The 20152-nt window shown below is 35.9% G+C and overlaps 1 protein-coding gene across 1 annotated transcript in view; it reads left to right on the forward strand.

Annotated features, from left to right (window-relative positions):
• Positions 1 to 9172: 9172 nt before the first annotated feature.
• The window catches only part of MALRD1 (MAM and LDL receptor class A domain containing 1), a gene marked incomplete at both ends in the record, with an annotated part of 584975 nt that continues 573995 nt past the window's right edge, over positions 9173 to 20152 (forward strand). The window contains 2 exons of the mRNA XM_082854883.1: positions 9173 to 9371; positions 18233 to 18373. Coding sequence (XP_082711009.1) covers positions 9173 to 9371; positions 18233 to 18373 — 340 coding nt within the window. The remainder of the gene's footprint in view (positions 9372 to 18232; positions 18374 to 20152) is intronic.

The following is a 20152-nucleotide window of genomic DNA, read 5'->3' on the forward strand; positions in this document are numbered from 1 at the left end:
CCTCCATGTCTTTTCATAGCTCATTTCTTCTTATCACTAAATACTGTTCCATTGTATAGATGTACTACAATTTGTCTATCAGCTCAGCTGTTGAATGACTTCTTCATATTTTCCAGTTTTTGGTGATTATAAATAAAGTGTTATAAATAACTTGTGTGGACCCAGTTTTCAAAAAATTTGGTTAAATACCAAGGAGTGGGATTGCAGAATCGTAAGGTGGAGGGTGTTTAGTTTTGTAAGGAGCTGCCAAACTGTCTTCCACAGTGGCTGTGCCGTTCTGCACTCCCACCAGCAGGGCATGAGAGTTCCTACTTTTTTGGATTTTAGCCATTTTAATAGATGTGTAGTATTATATCATTGTTTTAACTCACCGTGACCTGCACACGTGTTATGTTGAGCATCGTTTCATATGCTTATTTGCCATCTGTATATCTTCTTAGGTGAGGTAACTATTCATACCCTTCCCTCATTACAATTTTTTCCCCAGATTAATAGAGATACAATTGATGTATAACACTGTGTAAGTTTAAGGTATCAAACATGTTGCTTTGATGCATTTATATATTGAAAAATGATTGCCACCATGGAATTAGCTAACACCTCTGTTATGTCATATAATTACCATTTCTTTTTTTGTGATGAGAACATTTAAGAGCTATCCTCTTAGCAATTTTCAGGTATTATTACTACAGTATTATTAAGTATAATTGCCATGCTGTACATCATATCCCCAGAATTTATTCATCTTTTAAGTCAAACCTTGTATGCTTTGACCAACATCTCCTCATTTCCCCCTTCTCCAGTCCCTGGTAATCACCCTTCTATTCTCCATTTCTATGAGTTCAGCTTTTTTGGATTCCATATACAAGTGATATACACGATTTGTCTTTCTCTGTCTGGCTCGCTGCACGTAATGCCCTCAGGGTCCATCTATGTTGTCCCAAATCGCGCCATTTTCTTCTTTCTCATGGCTGAACAATACTCCATTGTATACGTGCACCACATCTTCTTTATCCACTTATCTGTTGACAGACACTTAGGTTGTTTCCATATCTTGACTGCTGTGAATAACGCTTCAGTCACTATGGGTGTGCAGATATGTCTTTGATATCTGGTTTTCATTTCCTTTGGATATATACCCAGAAGTGGGATTACTAGATCATATGGTAGTTTTAATTTTTTGAGGAGACTACATACTGCTTTCTAGAGTGGCTGTAACAATTTACATTTCCAACAGTGCACAAGAGTTCCCTTTTTTCTACATCTTCACCCACAATTTTCTCTTGTCTTTTGATGACAGCCATTCTAACAGGTGTGAGGTGATATCTCATTGTGATTTGGATTTGCATTTCCCAGGTAATGTTGAACACCTTTTCATGTACCTTTTGACCATTTATATGTCTTCTCTGGATAAATGTTTATTTGATTCTTCTGCCCCCCCCGCTTTTTTTTTTTTTTTGTGGTACGCGGGCCTCTCACTGTTGTGGCCTCTCCCGTTGCGGAGCACGGGCTCCGGACGTGCAGGCTCAGTGGCCATGGCTCACGGGCCCAGCCGCTCCGCGGCATGTGGGATCTTCCCGGACCGGGGCATGAACCCGTGTGCCCTGCATCGGCAGGTGGACTCTCAACCACTGCGCCACCAGGGAAGCCCCTGCCCATTTTTTAAATTGGATTATTTGTGGGGGGTTTTGTTATTGAGCTGTGTGAGTTTTTAAAAAAATATATTTTGGATATTAGCCTTTTATCCGATATGTGATTTGCAAATATTTTCTCCCACTCCATAGGTTGCCTTTTCATTTTGTTGTTGGTTTCCTTTGCTTTGCAGAAGGTTTTTAGTTTGATATAGTCCCACTTGTTTAGTTTTGCTTTTGCAGCCTTTGTTTTTGGTGTCAAATCCAGAAACAAACAAACAAAAAATTGCCAAGACCAACATCCAGAAGCTTACTCCCTGTGCTTTCTTCTATGAGTTTTATGGTTTCCGGTCTTGGATTAAAGGCTATAATCCATTTTTCTTTTGTCCATTTTTGAATTGGATTTTTTTTAGTTGTTGAGTTTTCAGAGTTCTTTGTTTTATTGGATTACAAGTCTTTTATCAGATAAATGTTTTGCAAAGATTTTCTCTCAGTCTGTGGCTTGTCTTTTCATTCACTTAACAGAATTTCAGAGACATATTTTTAATTTTAATAAAATCAAACACCCATTTTTTTTCTTTTATGTATAGTGCTTTGGGTGTTATATCTAAAAAGTCATTGCTAAACCCAAGGTCACCTAGATTTTCCCCAATGTTATTTTCTAGAATTTATAGTTAAACTTCTTACGTTTAGGTTTATAATCTATTTTGAGTTAATTCTCATGAAAGTTCTAAAGTCCATGTTTATATTAATATTTTTTTGCATGTGGTTGTCCAGTTTTCCCAACACATTTGTTGTAAAGGTTATTCTTTCTCCATTGAATTGCCTCTGCTCCTTTGTCAGAAACCAACTTACTGTATTTGTGTGGGTTTATTTCCAGACTCCCCATTCTGTTCCATTGATTAATTTGCCTATTCTTTTACCAGTACCACATTGTTTTGATTACTGTAGCTTTATACTAACTTGTGAAGTCGGGTGGTGTATTCACACTGTTGTGAAGTCTTCCAATGTTGTTGTTCATCAGTATTGTGTTGGGTATTGTGGGTCTTTGCCTTTCCATATGAACTTTAGAATTACTTTGTGGATATTCATAAAATAGCTTGGTAGAATTTTGATTAGAATTGTGTTGAATCTATACATCAAGTTGGGAAGAGCTGTTAACAACATTAAGTCTTCCTATCCATAAACATGGGATATCGCTCTATTTAGATTTTCTATGATTTTTTAATCAAAATTTTATAGGTTTCTTTATACTACTCTTGTACATACGTTTTTATATTTATATCTATACATTTCATTTTTTGGGTGCTAATAAAAATAGTTCTGTGTTTTTAATTTCAAATGCTAATTGTTTATTTCTGGTATATAGGAAATCAATTAACTTTGTATATTAACCTTGCATCCTGCAACCTTACTTCAACCACTTATTAGTTTCAGGGGTTTTTTATGTGTGATTTTTAAAAGATTTTCTACATGTAAAATTATGTCACCTGTGAACAAAGGCAGTTTTATTTCTTCCTTCCCAATCAGTATATCTTTTTTTCTTTTTTTGTCTTACTGCATTAGCTAGGTCTTCCAGTGTGATATTGAATAGGAAGAGCGGACATCCTTGCCTTGTTTCTAATCTTAGGGAGAAAACACCTAGTTTCTCACCATTAAGTATGATGTTAGCTATAGGTTTTTGGTAGATGTTCTTTATCAAGTTGATAATTTCTTTATTTTCCTAGTTTTCTGAGAGTTTTTATTATAATTAATGTTGGATTTTGTCCAATGCTTTTACTGCATCAGTGGATATGATCATATAACTTCTTTAGACTCTTGATGTGATGGATTATATTAATTGATTTTTGAATATTGAACTGATTTTACATACCTGGAATAAATTCCACTTGGTAATATATACAGTGGCATATAATTATTTTTATACATTTTTGGATTTAATTCTCTAGTAGTTCGTTGAGGATTTTTATATCTATGTTCATGAGAGATTGGTTTGTAACTTTTCTTTCTTTTACCGTCTTTGTCTGATTTTGGTAATAGGGTAATGCTATCCTCACAGAATAAGTTAGGAAGCATTCCCTCTGCTTCTGTTTTCTAGAAGAGATTGTAGAGAATTGGAATAATTGAAAGGACTACTTCTTTTATCAAGGGAAGGTGGAGGGGAGGGGTAAGGGATTCGAAGTACTTGCAGTCATTGCAGTCATCTGAATCCTCAGAGTGCATGACTTTCTTCACTTCTGGAAAAGTTTTATTTCAAATACTGCCTCTCCATTCTGTTTTTAAAATCTCCCCTGTAAGTTTCATTTAGTCATATTTTGGACCCTACCATGCTATGTTCCACAGTCTTAAACTATATTGTAAAATGTGCCCATCCATCTCTATGGTACATTTTGTACATTTAAAAAATACGTGTCTTCCAGTTCACTAAATTCTTTATTCATCTGTTTATTTTCTTCCTACTTATACCATCTACTTTTCTTTCATTCTCAGTGATTATATTTTTCCTGGTCACTTTAACAAAAGCATGGCTAGTCTCTTCTTCCTAGAGCTTATTTTAAAAATGTAATCTTTTTAACACTTGATACATAATTATTTTGTATTCACGATGACATACTGCCAATATATGACATTATCAGGTATCTAGTTGTACCTTTGCTTATTTTTTTGTGCTGGTCCTGAGTCATAGAGTCTTGTTTGTCATTTGCTGGTTAATTTTTCTCTGTGAGCTCTTATTTGGATGGTCATAATCTATGGGAATCCTTATGGAAGGTGCCAGGAATTTTTTCCCTAGCATACTCTTCCTCTGGCTTTCTGTAGTGATAGCACTTCTATTTCCCTATCTTATGTAAATAGAAATCTTTTAATGACCTTTCTCAGTTCATCTTTCAAGATTAGGGTTCTGGGTCACTTTAATCTGCAATAGAGCTTCAGTATTTACTCACCCCTTCTTCTTGGATCTCATACTTTCTTTCAATGATTATTCCACATTAATTCTGGAATTTTCCTTAAAATATTCTTTAGGACAGTCATTCAATAATAAACTCTGTTGCATTGGCTATGTCTCCTTCTATCTCCCTTTCAACTCTTGGGAATTTGCTCTGCATTTTGTAGGCTCAGGGCTCATTTATATATTTTATTTTATTTTATTTTATTTTTTGCGGTACACGGGCCTCTCACTGTTGTGGCCTCTCCCGTTGCGGAGCACAGGCTCCAGACGCGCAGGCTCAGCGGCCATGGCTCACGGGCCTAGCCGCTCCGCGGCATGTGGGATCTTCCCAGACAAGGGCACGAACCCGTGCTCCCTGCATCGGCAGGCGGACTCTCAACCACTGCGCCACCAGGGAAGCCCCTCATTTATATATTTTAAAGCATTTTATATCTCACTCCATCCAACATCTACCTTCTTTGTAGCTTGAGAGTTGGCTTATTTTTTTTATAGAAAACATAATCCACTCTTTTTAAGACCAAATTAGAAGCAGTGTGTGTACATTTTTTATGAAGGTCGTATATGCACTTCCCAGGTTGTAAATCATTGTAAGTTAGGTGTATTGTCTTATCTTTCATTGTATCTCTCCTATCTCCCTATGCCCAATATCTAGTGTAAAGTAGGTGCTTAATCTTGTAAAAAAGATAAAACAGTGTCATTTCTTTTTAAAATGAATTTGCTCTGTCACTTTGCCTCTTGGAAGTCTCATCCAGAAGCAATATAATTCAATTAAAATTATATAGTCAAGCTCCATCATTTGTGATCTTGGACAACTGAGTAATATTTTTTTTAAAGTAGAAGTGGGAACAATGCAAGATGTTTTGGACATAATGAGACAATATGTATGATGCCCGCAGCCCAGTGTTACAACACTGGATCTCTAAGACGTGTTAGCTTTCCTCAATAAACTAGATTAAAAAAACCCTGGTTGCTACCAGTTTATTTTTTTGCCCCTTTTGGTATATGTAGAGAAAAAGTGATAGAGAAATTATCAGTTGAATATAATTTTATCTTTTGGCAACAAAATATAAATTTACTTTATAAACTGTTATACTACTGGATTGTACTGATTTACCTTAGGTGCCACCATTCCAGTTCATTTCTTGTCTAAATGATGAATGGCACTTGAAACAGTATAATTTTTTTTTTTTTTTTTTTGCGGTACGCGGGCCTCTCACTGTTGTGGCCTCTCCCGTTGCGGAGCACAGGCTCCGGACGCACAGGCTCAGCGGCCATGGCTCACGGGCCCAGCCGCTCCGCGGCATGTGGGATCTTCCCGGACCGGGGCACGAACCCGTGTCCCCTGCATGGGCAGGCGGACTCTCAACCACTGCGCCACCAGGGAAGCCCGAGTAATGTTATTTTTAGTAGGTGGTAACAGTTAATAAAGGAGTTTCCCAGCTGAAACTAGGCAGTAAACAGCTATGACAGCAATGAAATATGTGATTTTTTTTTTCTAAATGGAAAATAGTGAACGTATAAAATGTTACGGGACCTAAATTCAGAATCCGGACGTAAAACTGAAATGTTTCTGTGTTTGCGTGCCTTTTTACACTCTTCTGCTGCATCTTTCTCTTCCTTCTTCTTAACTTTTTCTCATTTTTACTCTCTTCCTTCTCTTCCTTCCTTCCTTAAAAAGGAAAACCTGGAATGAGCTTTGATATGATGCATTCCTTATTTATTTAGTGTAGGGGGATGGTGTAGTGCATTGCCAATGAAACACAAATTGCAATTTCAAAATCTAAAGGGCCTTTAAAAATAGCATGAGATTTAGAAATAGAAAAGCCACATTGAACACAAGAAATGTATATCTTAATTTTTCTTTTTGGATAAATATCTCTTCTTTTATTTCAGTGAGACAGCAAATTTGGGCCCTTTCTCTATATATCTTTTATGTAATGGCATTTAAAAATTTCACATGTTGGGCTTCCCTGGTGGCGCACTGGTTGAGAGTCTGCCTGCCGATGCAGGGGACACGAGTTCGTGCCCCGGTCTGGGAGGATCCCACATGCCGCGGAGCGGCTGGGCCCGTGAGCCATGGCCGCTGAGCCTGCGCGTCCGGAGCCTGTGCTCCGCAGCGGGAGAGGCCGCAACAGTGAGAGGCCCGCGTACCGCAAAAAAAAAAAAAAAATTTCACATCTTGCATTTATTTACATGTGCCTAGCAAAAATTGAAATGATGGTAAGCCCTGATAAATTACATTCAATAAGGAATTACTTATTGAGCAACATTTATCTGCCAGGAACTTTGCTAGTAACTGGGGATACAATAGTGAGAAAGTCACAATCCAGCTCCAATCTTACAGACTAACGGAGGAATCACTGAAGTAAGCCTGCAATGACCACACCAGCCCCAGAAGTGCTAAGATCAGTGAGAACAGAAGGCTGTGAGAGAACCCAGGAATGAAATTTAACTCAGCCTGAGAAAATAAGCCAGGATACTTTAGAAGTAGTCCTTGAAGCTGGAAACTAAAGAATAATTAGTATTCACCTGGTGCTTGGGGTGGGAAAGGGATCTCAGATCGGGAGTCTAGAGGTGGCATGTTCAGAAAACTGCTAGTGTAATAATTGAGTAAGATCTTGACTGAGAACACAGAGGAAGATGTAATCAGCAGTGAACTGCAGAAGGTCAGCTGTGTTTGCAAGCCGTGCTAGGAAATATGGCGCTTCCGGAAATATGTAGGCGTGGCTTTATGCTTCAGAATGATCACTCTGCCTGAAGAATGGGAAACGAGTTTTGGGTAGTGGAAACATCTGGTTCAGGGTATTGCTGAGTTGAGAATTGATGGAGTCTTGACATATACAGAATGTGTGAGACTTGATGATTGATGGGTAGAACGGGTAAGGGTAGTCCAGGACCAACATATAGGTTCCTGGCTTGGCGAGATGGACAGAAGAAGGCGCCATTCACTGAAATACAGAATAGGGGAGTAAAGACAGACTGGTTGGTTGGGTGGGCGGAAGGAAGATGAAATTAGGTTTTGATTCAAGTAGGCAAGTCAATTAGGCTATGTGGGGTGTGTGTGTGTGTGTGTGCTGGAAGAACACTTAAGATATTGGTTTGAGTAACATGTCATATCAGGACTTCAGATATAGATTTGGGAGATAACAATGTATAGATATTACTTGAAATTATGAGCATGAAGAGAAAACCTAGAAAAATGTATAATCTGAGCAGAGAGGAGGACTAATGTGGAACTATAAGGAGAGTCAACATTTAAGAGATACACAGAGAGAAGTAGGCAGTGTGTTTCTTAGAATTCATTTACAAAGCAGAGAGGTAAGGAGAATAAATATTTCTGAAATTGGAATGGAGCACAGAGCAATGAAATGCGAAATTGTGTGGAGTGGTCAATTGGAATAGGGCAAATTATGGATTTTCCTCCTAGAATTCTGAATGCTCATATCTTAGAACATTGTTTTTACTGAGTCTTTTTTCTTAGAATATTTGGAAAATCTGCTTTCTTTGTATCTTCTTTAAAAGCACAGAAGCGTTTTCTGTTCCTGATCTATGGTTCTTTCCACCCTGCATTCTCCAGTCTCTTCTTATAGTCTTGGTGTCTCCGTCTCTTGCAGTTATAGTGGAGAAGTTAAAAGAAGATACTTGAATAGAACTTCAAGATGCCTTTAAGAAATCAAGTATAAAGGAATCTTTTGAATATTTAACTCCATATAATTTCTATAATTATTCACCTTCATAAAATGTTATTATTTATAATATAAAGTTCAGGTGTTCTGAACTTTAGTGTACTGTTCATTCTGAATATGGATCCTGAAATTGTATGTTTCACTTGTAAAAGCACATGAAGGTGCATTGACATGAAAATCCGTGTACTGCAGAGGAAGAAACACTGCACTCGGTAGCAGGATATTTGAATTCCAGTTTCTAATACCAAATTACTGTGTTTCCTCATAAGTATCCCTTAACTTTCTTGGGTCCAAGTAATGTGATTTGGAAAATAATGATCCCCGATGTCCCTTCAGTTTTTAAAATCCTGTGGTTTTCAGTTTATCTAAGCAAGCAATGCAAAGTTTCCATTCAGTGATAGAGGACAAGCATTTCATTCTCATGAAACAATTCTAATAATTGGGCCTGAAGTATTTGAATGAGTTTTAGTGACAATGTTCTAAATTACATGAACATGATTAAGCATAGGAATTAATATAGAACCTTTTTATGTTACTTATAACTTTATTGTAATTTTCCTCCCATTTATGTGCCTGCCCTTTAGTAGTTAATGCTATGTCCTGAAAGAAAAATTTATCATAAGGGCTTAAATTGTTTAAACATGGTATACATAGGGCAATAAACATCTGTGCTTAGCTAGATAGAGAAATGGTGCAATTGTTCAAGTTAAATATTTTCTAAAGACACTCCCTTGAAAGAGTAAATGAACTGCCTTGGACTCATTTGTTAAGAGTTGCGGATAGTTACCAGCAGTTTCAGTCGTAAGAGGCAAATCTGGAAATCAAAAAATAGAGAAAAGAGAAAGAATGTTTTTAATTATGAACCCACCCGTTACAACGGCCTGATCTCTAAGAAGACCTATCAAACAATGCTCCTCTGCCTGGCCAGAATGTTAGCTTTCCTGAAGAATGAAGCTTTTGGTATCCTTTGGATTTCCTGCGTTTTCACCTCTGTACTGGTTCAGCAAGGAATGGAAGCCTTTCAGTGTGACAATGGGGTCTCCTTGCCTCCTGACAATGTGTGTGACTTCACAGATCAGTGTGGCGACATGAGCGATGAACAACAATGTAAGTTCCCTTCCTCTCCCTCCTCCAAGTCCTGTCCACCTTTAGTCCAGAGGCTGCTGAGCCGCCTGGGGAGGCTAAGACACCTGGCCCTGCACGGATCCCATTTATATGCGTTTAGAGTCAGTCAGAAACTAAAATACTCCTTTTAAGAAAGAGACATCCACAAATAAAGATAACTCTAATTAAATGGTATCAGATTGCTAAGATTCTAACTAAATGGGATGTATTTTGAATCAGTTTTACCGATTATAAAGAAGGAGTGAAATGTAGAAAGGTAGCTTTTAATGGTATATCAGTGAAACAAGATTTGAAAGAAGCTTGTGACTGCAGTTTTAAAATGCTGTGATGGAAATTATGAGCTTAAGTTTGAGTTCAGTATGGGAATATTTGAAATGAAGTTTAGGTTGGGTGAGAAGATTTTATTTTTGCTTATAGGACACTACCACCAAGTGAGTTGGTACCTCTCATACACAGAGCATAAATGACTTATATCCTTTGATTCTAAGGCAGAGGAAAGAGTGCAAGCATCAGAGAGTGCAGGGCCTAGACTTGGATCCTGGGTAAACCATCTACTAATTGTGTGATTTTGAACCTCCAGTTTATTATAAGAGGTCATAAAGTGAGATAAACTGATCTCACTGGCAGGAAAATACTCCAGGTATAACATTAATAAAAGTTCACCAAGGGAAGATATGGGCAGAGACATGCATGTTTCTGTAGTTTCTATTATCAGTATCACATCCTGAAAGAAGACTGCATTTCATCAATGGAACTAGCGCCCTTCCTACAGTCACCTTTCATAAAAAACATTATCATACAATTAAATAGGTTCATTCATGTTGATTTTTAGTAACTATTGAGTCAATTATTTAGAGGCACTAAGTCTAGTATTTTAGAGCAATATGCTCAAACGTATTTTCTACTTTTTATTCAGATACTATGTTAATTAGTGTTTACAGAATTCTTCATTTTTTTCTCCTACATAAGGTTCTACATGTTTGATTTTACCATTGTTGGAATTCTATTCAAATATTCAGTCGTTATTACTTTAAAACAAGAGGAGTGATTACTGAATAATTTCTTCTCTGTAGAAGGAAACAGGTGGAAGATTTTTCTCCCATAGTTTGGGAATTGTGATCGTGCTGTTTGATTGCACTTTGTGTTTAACAATTCCTAAGACGGGGATTCATTTTATATTTGTCCCATTTCCCCAGAGACGCTACATGTGGATGTGCTGTCCTTTCTCTGGCCTGTCTGGGGAAAGCCCTTGCTGTTCTTTGGTGAGCAGCTAAGATGAACCACTCGGTTGGTTTGACAAGAAATGCAAAGTCCCTTCCACCACTAATCCCTCTGAAGCTTCCTTTCTGCGTGGTTGCTGTGATAACATGCGTAGTCCTGCTTCAGGGAAAAGGTTAATGCGAAAGAAGGGGAAAGCCGCCCAGTGGGCAAGGTCTCAGCTACATGAAAGATACTAATAAGCCCAGCCTTAGAGGAGAGTGAAGGAACAGATTTGTCGAATAAACAAATTTCATTTTAAATGTTACACTGGGAGGTCACCTTTTGGCTTTTTTGCTTTTCATTTCTGAGAAGTTTCCACTTTGGTATTTTATTTAAAATGGGATAACCTGTAGATAAAATTGAGAATCACTTTAAAGCGTGAGTTTCTTTTGTACACCCACTAGGGGGAAAATATTGTGGAGGAATAATGATGGCCAAGCAGTTTTTCTCTTGAAAATTTGTGATGCTAAAATTATAGACAAGATTTTTTTTTTTTTTTTTTTTTTTTTTTTACTGAAGCTGACTTTATAATGATGTTTCAGTAGTCACATTTCGGGAAAAAAATTAATCTGTGACCCTCTTTAAAGTACAAATGGTGTGAGCTTTAAAGAAATAGATTAATATGTTGACTTTTTAAAATGAAATTGGCATAGTTGAAGTTGAAATTTGGATGCAACTGATTCTATTAATAGTGTTTTTGAAAATTTTTTTATTTTACATGATGGACCTGTTTTTCAGAATACTTGAACCTATTATTTTAACTGAGTATTTTTTAAAGATATTAGATTTAAAAAGACTAAATCTTCACAATGAAATAAATTCTATTTATACACAATATTGAACACAATAAATCGTGAGCAAGAAAAATAATTTTTAGGTGTAACAACTATTTGGTTCTAGTGTTGACAAGAATCTCTCTTTATTAGAATTTATTAATATCCTGAGCCAGGGAAGTACATGTTGTGGTACTGATCTGGGTATTTTTAAAAAATTATGTTTGTAGTGTTGCAATGTCTGCTTCTACGCAGAACCCCATTGCCTGGTCTTCCTCATTCTATTAAGCACAGCAACAATTTAGTTTCTCTTCTAGTAATTGTTCAGAATTATTTGATATATAAAGGCTTTACTCTGTTTTAGTTTTACTCAACAGTAAAACAGTAATATTACTTATGTTGCTATTCAGGTCCAAGTCAACCATAAGACTATAAACTGTACTGTTGATACAGTGTTACAATGTTGAGATATATCCCCTGCAGTGGGTTCCTACCACTGGAATATTACCAGAAAATACTCCAGTATTTTCTCAGAAATTACTCCAGTAATTAGATAATTACTGTAGCATACCTGAAGTTAGCATTAACATTAACTGTTCCATACATTTACTTTTAGAGCTAAAATTACTGTGACTCAAAATGGAAAAATATATTCAGTTAAATAATTTCTCCCCTACGTACATGTCTTGCTTAAGAACATTTCCATTTGGTCTATTTTTGATACTTTGATTTGATGAAATATACCATAAAGTTTTGAAGTATTACCTAACTTCTTTCGCAAACTTTTTTGGATTTAGGAATAATAATTTTTTCGAAAGGTCTTTACTTCATATAAATCTAAATTTGTATGTGAAATGTGTGAAAATTACATTAGAGGTGCATTCTGAAAATCTGAGAGGTGGTAGTGTTTAATCAGATGATAGTAAGTACGTTGTTTCTTCAGTAGGATGACATAAATGTCAACTACTTTTAAAAGTAGTTGTAGAAGTTCATTAAAATACTTGAAGATAAGCATTAATAGAGTGAAATGTGAGATTCCATGTGCAATATTTATCTTACCGCAACATTGGATGCAAAATGTTTTAAACATATTTTTTATTAATCAACTAAAACTCCTATTCATCATAGCAAAATGTCTCACTTTGGGCTATTATAACAAATTCTGTGAAATTCACTAATCTTGAAACAGTGTTATAGTTAAAATATGGTTTGGAAATCTTTTTCTCATGTGACAATGATGGTATCTATGTCAATTTCTTGCCAAAGATGTGCTCAATGGCTTGAGATTAAAGGCAACTATATGACAAGATTCCAACTTAAGTAATATTAGATAATTCTGGTGTGAGCTATGGAAGTTGTAATTCCATATGCTATCACATACCTTTCTGATATACAGTTTTTCCTGTTTTTGTTTCAATGAAACTAATAAAATTAGTTCAGTGTGAAAGATAAACATTTCCCTGATAAAAATTAATTAATGGTTTCACATTGCCAGGCCAAATAATAGCACTCTTTCATGGAAATCTACTTTTGAGAATAAATTTTACTTTCATTTAATTGGACTATTTTGAATTTATTTCATCCTTTGCAGGAACTGGCCATTAATTTTTACATTAAATGAGAGTAAGGGAGGTAATTCTTTGTACAAATGTTTTTATATGCTATCTACATGAAGGAAATCATTTTCTAAACAGTAAAATGTATGTAAAATTTTGTAACTATGTAATAAATAGCTTTCCTCAAGAAGGGAAGGAGATAAAAGCACTTAACAATCTTGGAATAGAAAGAAATTACCTTAACTTACAAATGGCTGTGTATGAAAAACCCACAACTAACGTCATACTCAACGGTGACAGACCGAAAGCCCTCTTTCATCACTTCTGTCAACATAGTACTGGAAGTCCAAGCCAGAGCAATTAGATAAGAAAAAGAAATAAAAGCAATTCAGATTGGAAATGAACAAGTCAGATTATCTCTGTTCACAGAAAATGTGATCCTAAATGTAGAAAACTCCAAAAGTCTATGAAAAGAATGTCAGAACAAAGAAACAAATTAAGCAAAGTTGCAGGATTCAAAATCAACACACAAAAATCAGTTGCATTTCTGTGCACTAACGATGAACAATCTAAAAAGGAAATAAAGTCCATTCATAATAGCCTCAAACAATATAAAATACTCAGGAATAAACATAACCAAGGTTATGAAAACAAAAAATTGTTGCTGGAAGAAATTAAAGAAGATGCAAATAAATGGAAAAGACACCTCATGTTCATGGATTGGAAGAATTAATATTGTTTAGATGTCAGTAGTACCCAAAGTGATCTATAGATTCAAAGTAATCCCTCTCAAAATCCCAAGAATATTTTTTGCAGAAATAGTAAAATTCATCCTAGAATGCATATAGAATCTTAAGGGACCCTAAATATCCAAAACAATCTTGAAAAAGAACCATCTTATAGCCCTCACACTTAATGATTTCAAAACTTACTACAAAGCTACAGTAATTAAGAATATGGAATTGGCATAAAGACAGACACATAGGCCAATGAAATACAATAGAGAGCCTAGAAATTAGCTGTCTCATAGATTATCAGATGATTTTTGACAAGGGTGCCAAGACCATTCAATGGGGAAAGAATAGTCTTTTCAACAGTGTGGTAAAAACTGGACATCTATATGCAAAAAGATTAAACTTGGACCCCCCTACCTTACAGCATATCCAAAATTTACTCAAAATAGGTTAAAGACCTAAATGTAAGAGCTAGAACTATAAAACTCTTAGAAGAAAACACAGGGGAAAAGCCTCATAACATTGGATTTGGCAATGATTTTTTGGCAATCACAGGCCACAAAGAAAAACTAGATAAATTACAGCTCATCAAAATGAAAAACTTCTGTGTATCAAAGGACACTATCAGAATGAGAAGTCAATCCATGGAATGGAAGAAAATGTTTTCAAACTATATATCTAAGACATTGACATGCAGAATAAATAAAGAACTCGTACAATTCAACAACAAAAAACAAGCAATGAACAAAGGACCTGAATGGACACTTCTCTAGAGAAGATATCCAGATGTTCAATGAGCACATGAAAAGATGTTCAATATCATTGATCATTTGGAAAATGCAAGTCAAAATCACAATGAGATACCACCTCACATCTATTGGGGTGGCTATTATAAACAAACAAAACCCAAGAAAATAACAAGTATTGGCAAAGATGTTGAGAAATTGGAACACTTGTGCATTGGTGGTGGGAACGTAAAGCCTTTTTGCTTCTGTGGAAATGGTATGGCAATTCCATTCAATATTAGAAATAGAATTACTGTATAATACAGCCATTCAAATCTGGAGACATATCAAAAAGAAATGAAAAAAGGGACTCCAACAGATTTTTGTACACCCATGTTGATAACAACCTTATTCCCAATAGCCAAAAAGTGGAAGCAACCCAAGTATCCTCCAGCAGGTGAATGCATACATAAAATATGGTAGATACATAAGTGGAATATTATTCAGCTTTAAAAGGAAGGAGATTCTGACACATGCTACAACATGGCTGAACCTTGAGGACAATTATACTAAGTGAAATAAACCAATCACAAAAGGACAAATATTGCATGATTCCACTTACATGAGGTACCTGGAGTAGTCAAATTTTTAGACAGAAAGTAGAATGGTGGTTCCGAGGGGCTGAGGGGAGGGAGGAATGAAAAGTTTCCGCTGGGGAAAATGAAACAGTTGTGGACTTGGATGGTAGTGATGGTTGCATATCAATGTGAATTATTGTTTTTGTCACAGAACTATATATGTGAAATGGTTAAAATGATGCATTTTATATTTTGGCACAGTTTTCCAAGAAAAGCAGGATTTAACATTAGGAAAGTCTACAACTGTGCCTCGTAGAACTTTCAGGAGGAAAAGAAACGTGCATTATTAATATAGGCCCAGGCAAAACTGTGAAATAAATGGCTTGCTTTTAATACCTTCTACCTCTCCTTTTTAGAGTTCTCCTAACTCTTACAGTTTCCCTGTCTTCTAAGAACTTTATATTGTGATGATCTACTCATACTAAGTTAATCCCGAGTTCTGCATCAATTTCTTCACCACTACCTCTATTAAAATTTTTTTCTATTCCTTACCATTTTCTCAGAAGCATGCCCTATGTTAACTATCACTTGAGGATATAGTTTGATATTTTTCTCCACTTATGGTGTTAATGATTGAATCCATGAATGGCTCTGCAGTAAAATTTTAATGAGAGAATCTGGCATGGTGGAAGCCAATTCAGAAGATAATTGGGTCTTCCAAGCAACCTCAAAGCACAACATGGAGGTACCCTCTCTTTTTCACTGCAGTATGCTGGACCTGTGGGATCACAAAATTAAAAACAAAATGATGAGTTGCTCAAGTTCAAAAAGCCGACGAACGTGGATTCTCCTAAGTTCCTGCATCCCATTCCTCCCGTTCCGTATGTTGTCCAACTGCAGCATTGCTGTGGTAGCAGGAAAATCTCCACGCAGACACACTTTAGTATAGTAAGTGCTATCAGATTTGAATGTAGATGTGTGGGATATGAGATTATAAAAGGCAAGTCAACCACAATTCAGGAAAAATTGTTCAAATGGTTTAAAATACACAGTTCTCTACTGGGAGGAAAATGAATACTTAGAAAATTTTCTGATGCATTTTTGAATAATCTGGCAGTTACGAGAAGTTCATGATTGCTTTTTTAATAACAATTAGTTGAAAAATGTATGCTCATTAGATTCATTTTGTAACAAAAGGAACCCCTGTTGAGACTCTTCAGAAATAAAAATGTTTCGTTTAGCTATTTTTCTAGTTCTAACACTTCCAGAATACATCATCATTATCCTTGTTTATTAAAGAGAACAAAGAACATTGGAAACAGACATCAACTAAGTAATTGTAATGCAAGGTAATTTCTTGGTATTTAAAAACTGTTTGACACCTATGTGAGTGTGTGTGTACATTTCATACACATAATTGCTGAAATATGGTGATAAAAAATAGTTTAGAAATTTTGTAATCACAAGCAGATCTTTGGAAAAAATGCTGGGACTAAAAGAGACTTGAAAACATACATACTTATGAAGATACGTATGCATAACTAGTTGAATGACATGCACATTCATATACAAATAACTATATAATTTAGTTCATTTTCTGTTTAACCAGCTTCCCTGGACCACTAGGGGTCCATGAGGTAATGATTGGGATATTCTGGATATTCTAAATATTTCAAAGGCCTTAAGGCAATTGTAAATTTAAGCACGGTATGATTCACAGACTAATCAAGTTTCTCAGCTTTTAGATAGAATGACATGAATTCTGCCTGGAAATACTGGTTTCCTCAGTATTAGAAACGCTGACAGGCCTCTAATTCTAGAGGTAAAAGTGGGTTAGTGGCTTAACAATGAGACCTTGGAACAGAGCTTTAAGAATTCAGGTTCTGGAGTCAAAAAAGACCTGGTTCCGATCTTGGCCCCAACGTTCACTGGCTGCCTGCTTCGTAAGGTTTTTTTGAGGAGTAAATAAACTACCGCACTTAGAATGCCTAGCACTGATCTCCCTCAGTAAATCGTGGCTATGAAGATACCTGTTAACATTACAGAATACAGCTGCTTTGTAAAATCTTGCAAAATAAGGAATCTAGGACTAAAAATAATAGAATAGACCATTGGTAATAAAGCAGGTTTAGATAATGTTTAAAAGTGTAGTTTCTAATTCAGCTTTCAGTACTCACATGGATGTTCTCAAGGATATGCACCAGATGTATTATTACTAAGTAATATTCTTCCGAAATGTGACTAAAAATTACGTTTTTGTGACTGGGTTGCCAGGCACTGTCTGTCTATTAATCAGAATAACCACTGTGGCTAATGCAACCAGTTAGCACAAGAACAAGCTTGTCAAAGGAACATCTCCAGTTACTAAGAGCTACCACCCAGGGACGGTATAGTTGCCATTGAATTAATCTGTTTTTTTTAGAGAGTGACATTTACAGATGGTGGATAATGGAATAAAGCCCTCCTTGGGGGGTTATTGTGAGCAACCAAGTGTCCAGGTCTTTCTCCCTCTCCCAAGCCTCTTGGATCACTTATACCAAGAGAAAAAGAAAAGAAAAGAAAAAAGCCAGAAAAGGCCTTGTTGTGATTAAAAACACCAGGGATTGCAAGAACATTGAGATTCAACAGGGAGGTGCTATGCTTAATCCCAGGGTTCCGTCGCAGCCACAATGGCTGAATTTGTATCAGAGGGTCCTCTCTGAAATGGTCTGCCCAAACCTGAAATTCTGATATGGCTGGAACATTAAGGTGGATTTGAAGATGTAACCTTAATAATAATGCCTCGTATTTTGTGGTGCCTAAGAGTTGTATTTATATATATATTATGTCATAAGATTCTCACGGCAGTCATTTGAGGGAGAAAGGGCAGCATGCCATTATTTCAATTTCATAGGTGAAGAAAATGGCTTGGTGTGGTTAAGTGGTTTAGCAAGGCCCTCAGTTAATAAGAGAGAAAATCAAGATTAGGCCCTCAGTCTTCTGGCCTCATGAGTGGCATCCTTTCTGTATGACCACTGGTTTTTAGTATGTGGTGACTTATTTGAATGTCATATGCAAAAAAGCTTTGCATTGATGAAGTAGACTTAAATTGTGAGAAATTATCCTGATGTTAATCTCTTTGTAATTTGTTCCTAAGCTTTCTGTTTCACCTATTGTTTTATTTCTCAAAAAGCCACATGTGGGGTTGTGAAAGTGGATTTCTTTTTTCTCCCATTAGGCTCAAACTATGAAAGATGTGATTTTGAGGATGGACTCTGTAGTATGATGCAAGATCAGAGTCTGCGACTTGGCTGGGCAAAGAGGAGTGGGATAACTGGCCCATCACCTCCATTTCATGACCACAACGGTGATATGTCTGGTAAGTGCTTTGAACTTTTTTTTTTTTTTTTTTGGTCAAGTGGTTGGTAAGGACAGTAGAATCAGAGCTGATGGTTAGATATTAAGGATGATGATGTCTAATTTTATACATTCTTTAACTATATTCAAGATATTTATGATTCTAAAATGTCGTATTAGATACTTATAATTGGGTTTCTGGGACCTCAAAGGTCCATCTAGATAATAATTGGGATTTTCTAGCTATTTTGACTCTGTAAGGAAACTGTGAAATTTAAACATAGTACTCCATAGATTAATTTGTCAAATATCTTTGCTTTTGTTTAGACTGATTTTAGCTTTCTCTAGTAATACTTGAATTCTTCGGCTGACTAGAAAGCTCTGATGGGAGTTCTGGAGCCAGACATTTATTCATTTCTTTAGTTGTTAACTAATGAAGTTCATTCACTTGCCATTTTATACCAGGTGATTAAGATATTTTAGTAAAGGAAAAACTGACTCTGCCTGCCTTCACCTGATGGCCTTACACATGGTATGAAAAGAGGTAGTCTTTTGCCTGGCATAACTAATTGAAGGCTGGTGATTTTTTAATAAAATTTATACTTCTCTCAAATAAATACAACTAAATGTTAAATATGAGTATTCCCTAGAGACAATTTAAAGTGATTAGATGTTAGTGGTTTGGAAATGTTTACATAAATACTATACATGTGGTTAGAATGCTGGTGCTGTCACTAGCTATATAATCTTGAGCAATTTACTTTGTTAAACCTTGGTTTTCTCAACTCTAAAATCTATCATAAGATAGGATTTGAGAGCTAAGTAAGATATTGTAAGTAGAGCTTGTCATAAAATACCTGATAAAAGTTGATGTTTAGTACATTTCTGAATAATTTTGGTGTTCCTAATTTTAACTCTTATGTAAGTAAAATGGAGTTTATTGTCCTTGGCTTTGGTGACAAAAATAAGTTTTAAAAAAGAGTGTTTAACAATTGTTAGGAATAAGCCAACTTTATCACTAAAAATAAAAACGGGGGGAGCCAGACTTCACAAACAGGACCGACTCACTGCAATTACATGAGACATTTATTATGGATACAGTTGTGTTAGATGGTGATATTAAATCTGGTTCCCAAATTTTAGCCATTGTAATTCCATTTCCCTTTTAGAACCTCCTCACTGTTTTTTCCTTTTACTTAGAAGAAGATTTTTCACAGTATACAGTTACTTACCTTAGCCTCCATCATGGGCAGCATACTTGATATTTTCTTTTTATGTTATATGTGGCTCTGATTCTCTTCTTCTTGCCACCTCGTCTTGAAGTTAGACAACATCAGGGTCTCCACCTCTTTTCTTTTCTCCTCCATTTCCTCCCTCTTTCTTTCTTCCTTCTCTTTTCTTATTTTGCCATTTGATAGCCTAGTAAAGAGATAAAATGGGATCAATTCACATCAAAATTGAAATGTTATGTAGGCAGACACTATCTTAGCTATATTGCTTGGTTTAATTTAAGATCTCTGGAGTCAGACTGGTTGTGTTTGAACACTGGCCCTAGCTGTGTGGTCTCAGTTTCCTCATCTGTAAAATGGAAATAATAATAATACTATAAGCCTCATAGGGAAAGAGGGGCAAAATGTTGCCTAGCATAATAATTGAAGGCTAGTGGTTTTAATAATAGTGATGCATCTCTTATAACTACAATTAAATGTTAAAATATGAGTATTTCCCTAGAGACTGCTTTAAATAAGCAAGTGTTTTGCCTTCAGATATAAGGTGCTTGAAAATGTTTATGGAAAAAGTA

This window comes from Leucopleurus acutus, assembly GCF_964270905.1.
Source record: "Leucopleurus acutus genome assembly, chromosome: 1".
Lineage (NCBI taxonomy): Eukaryota > Metazoa > Chordata > Mammalia > Artiodactyla > Delphinidae > Leucopleurus > Leucopleurus acutus.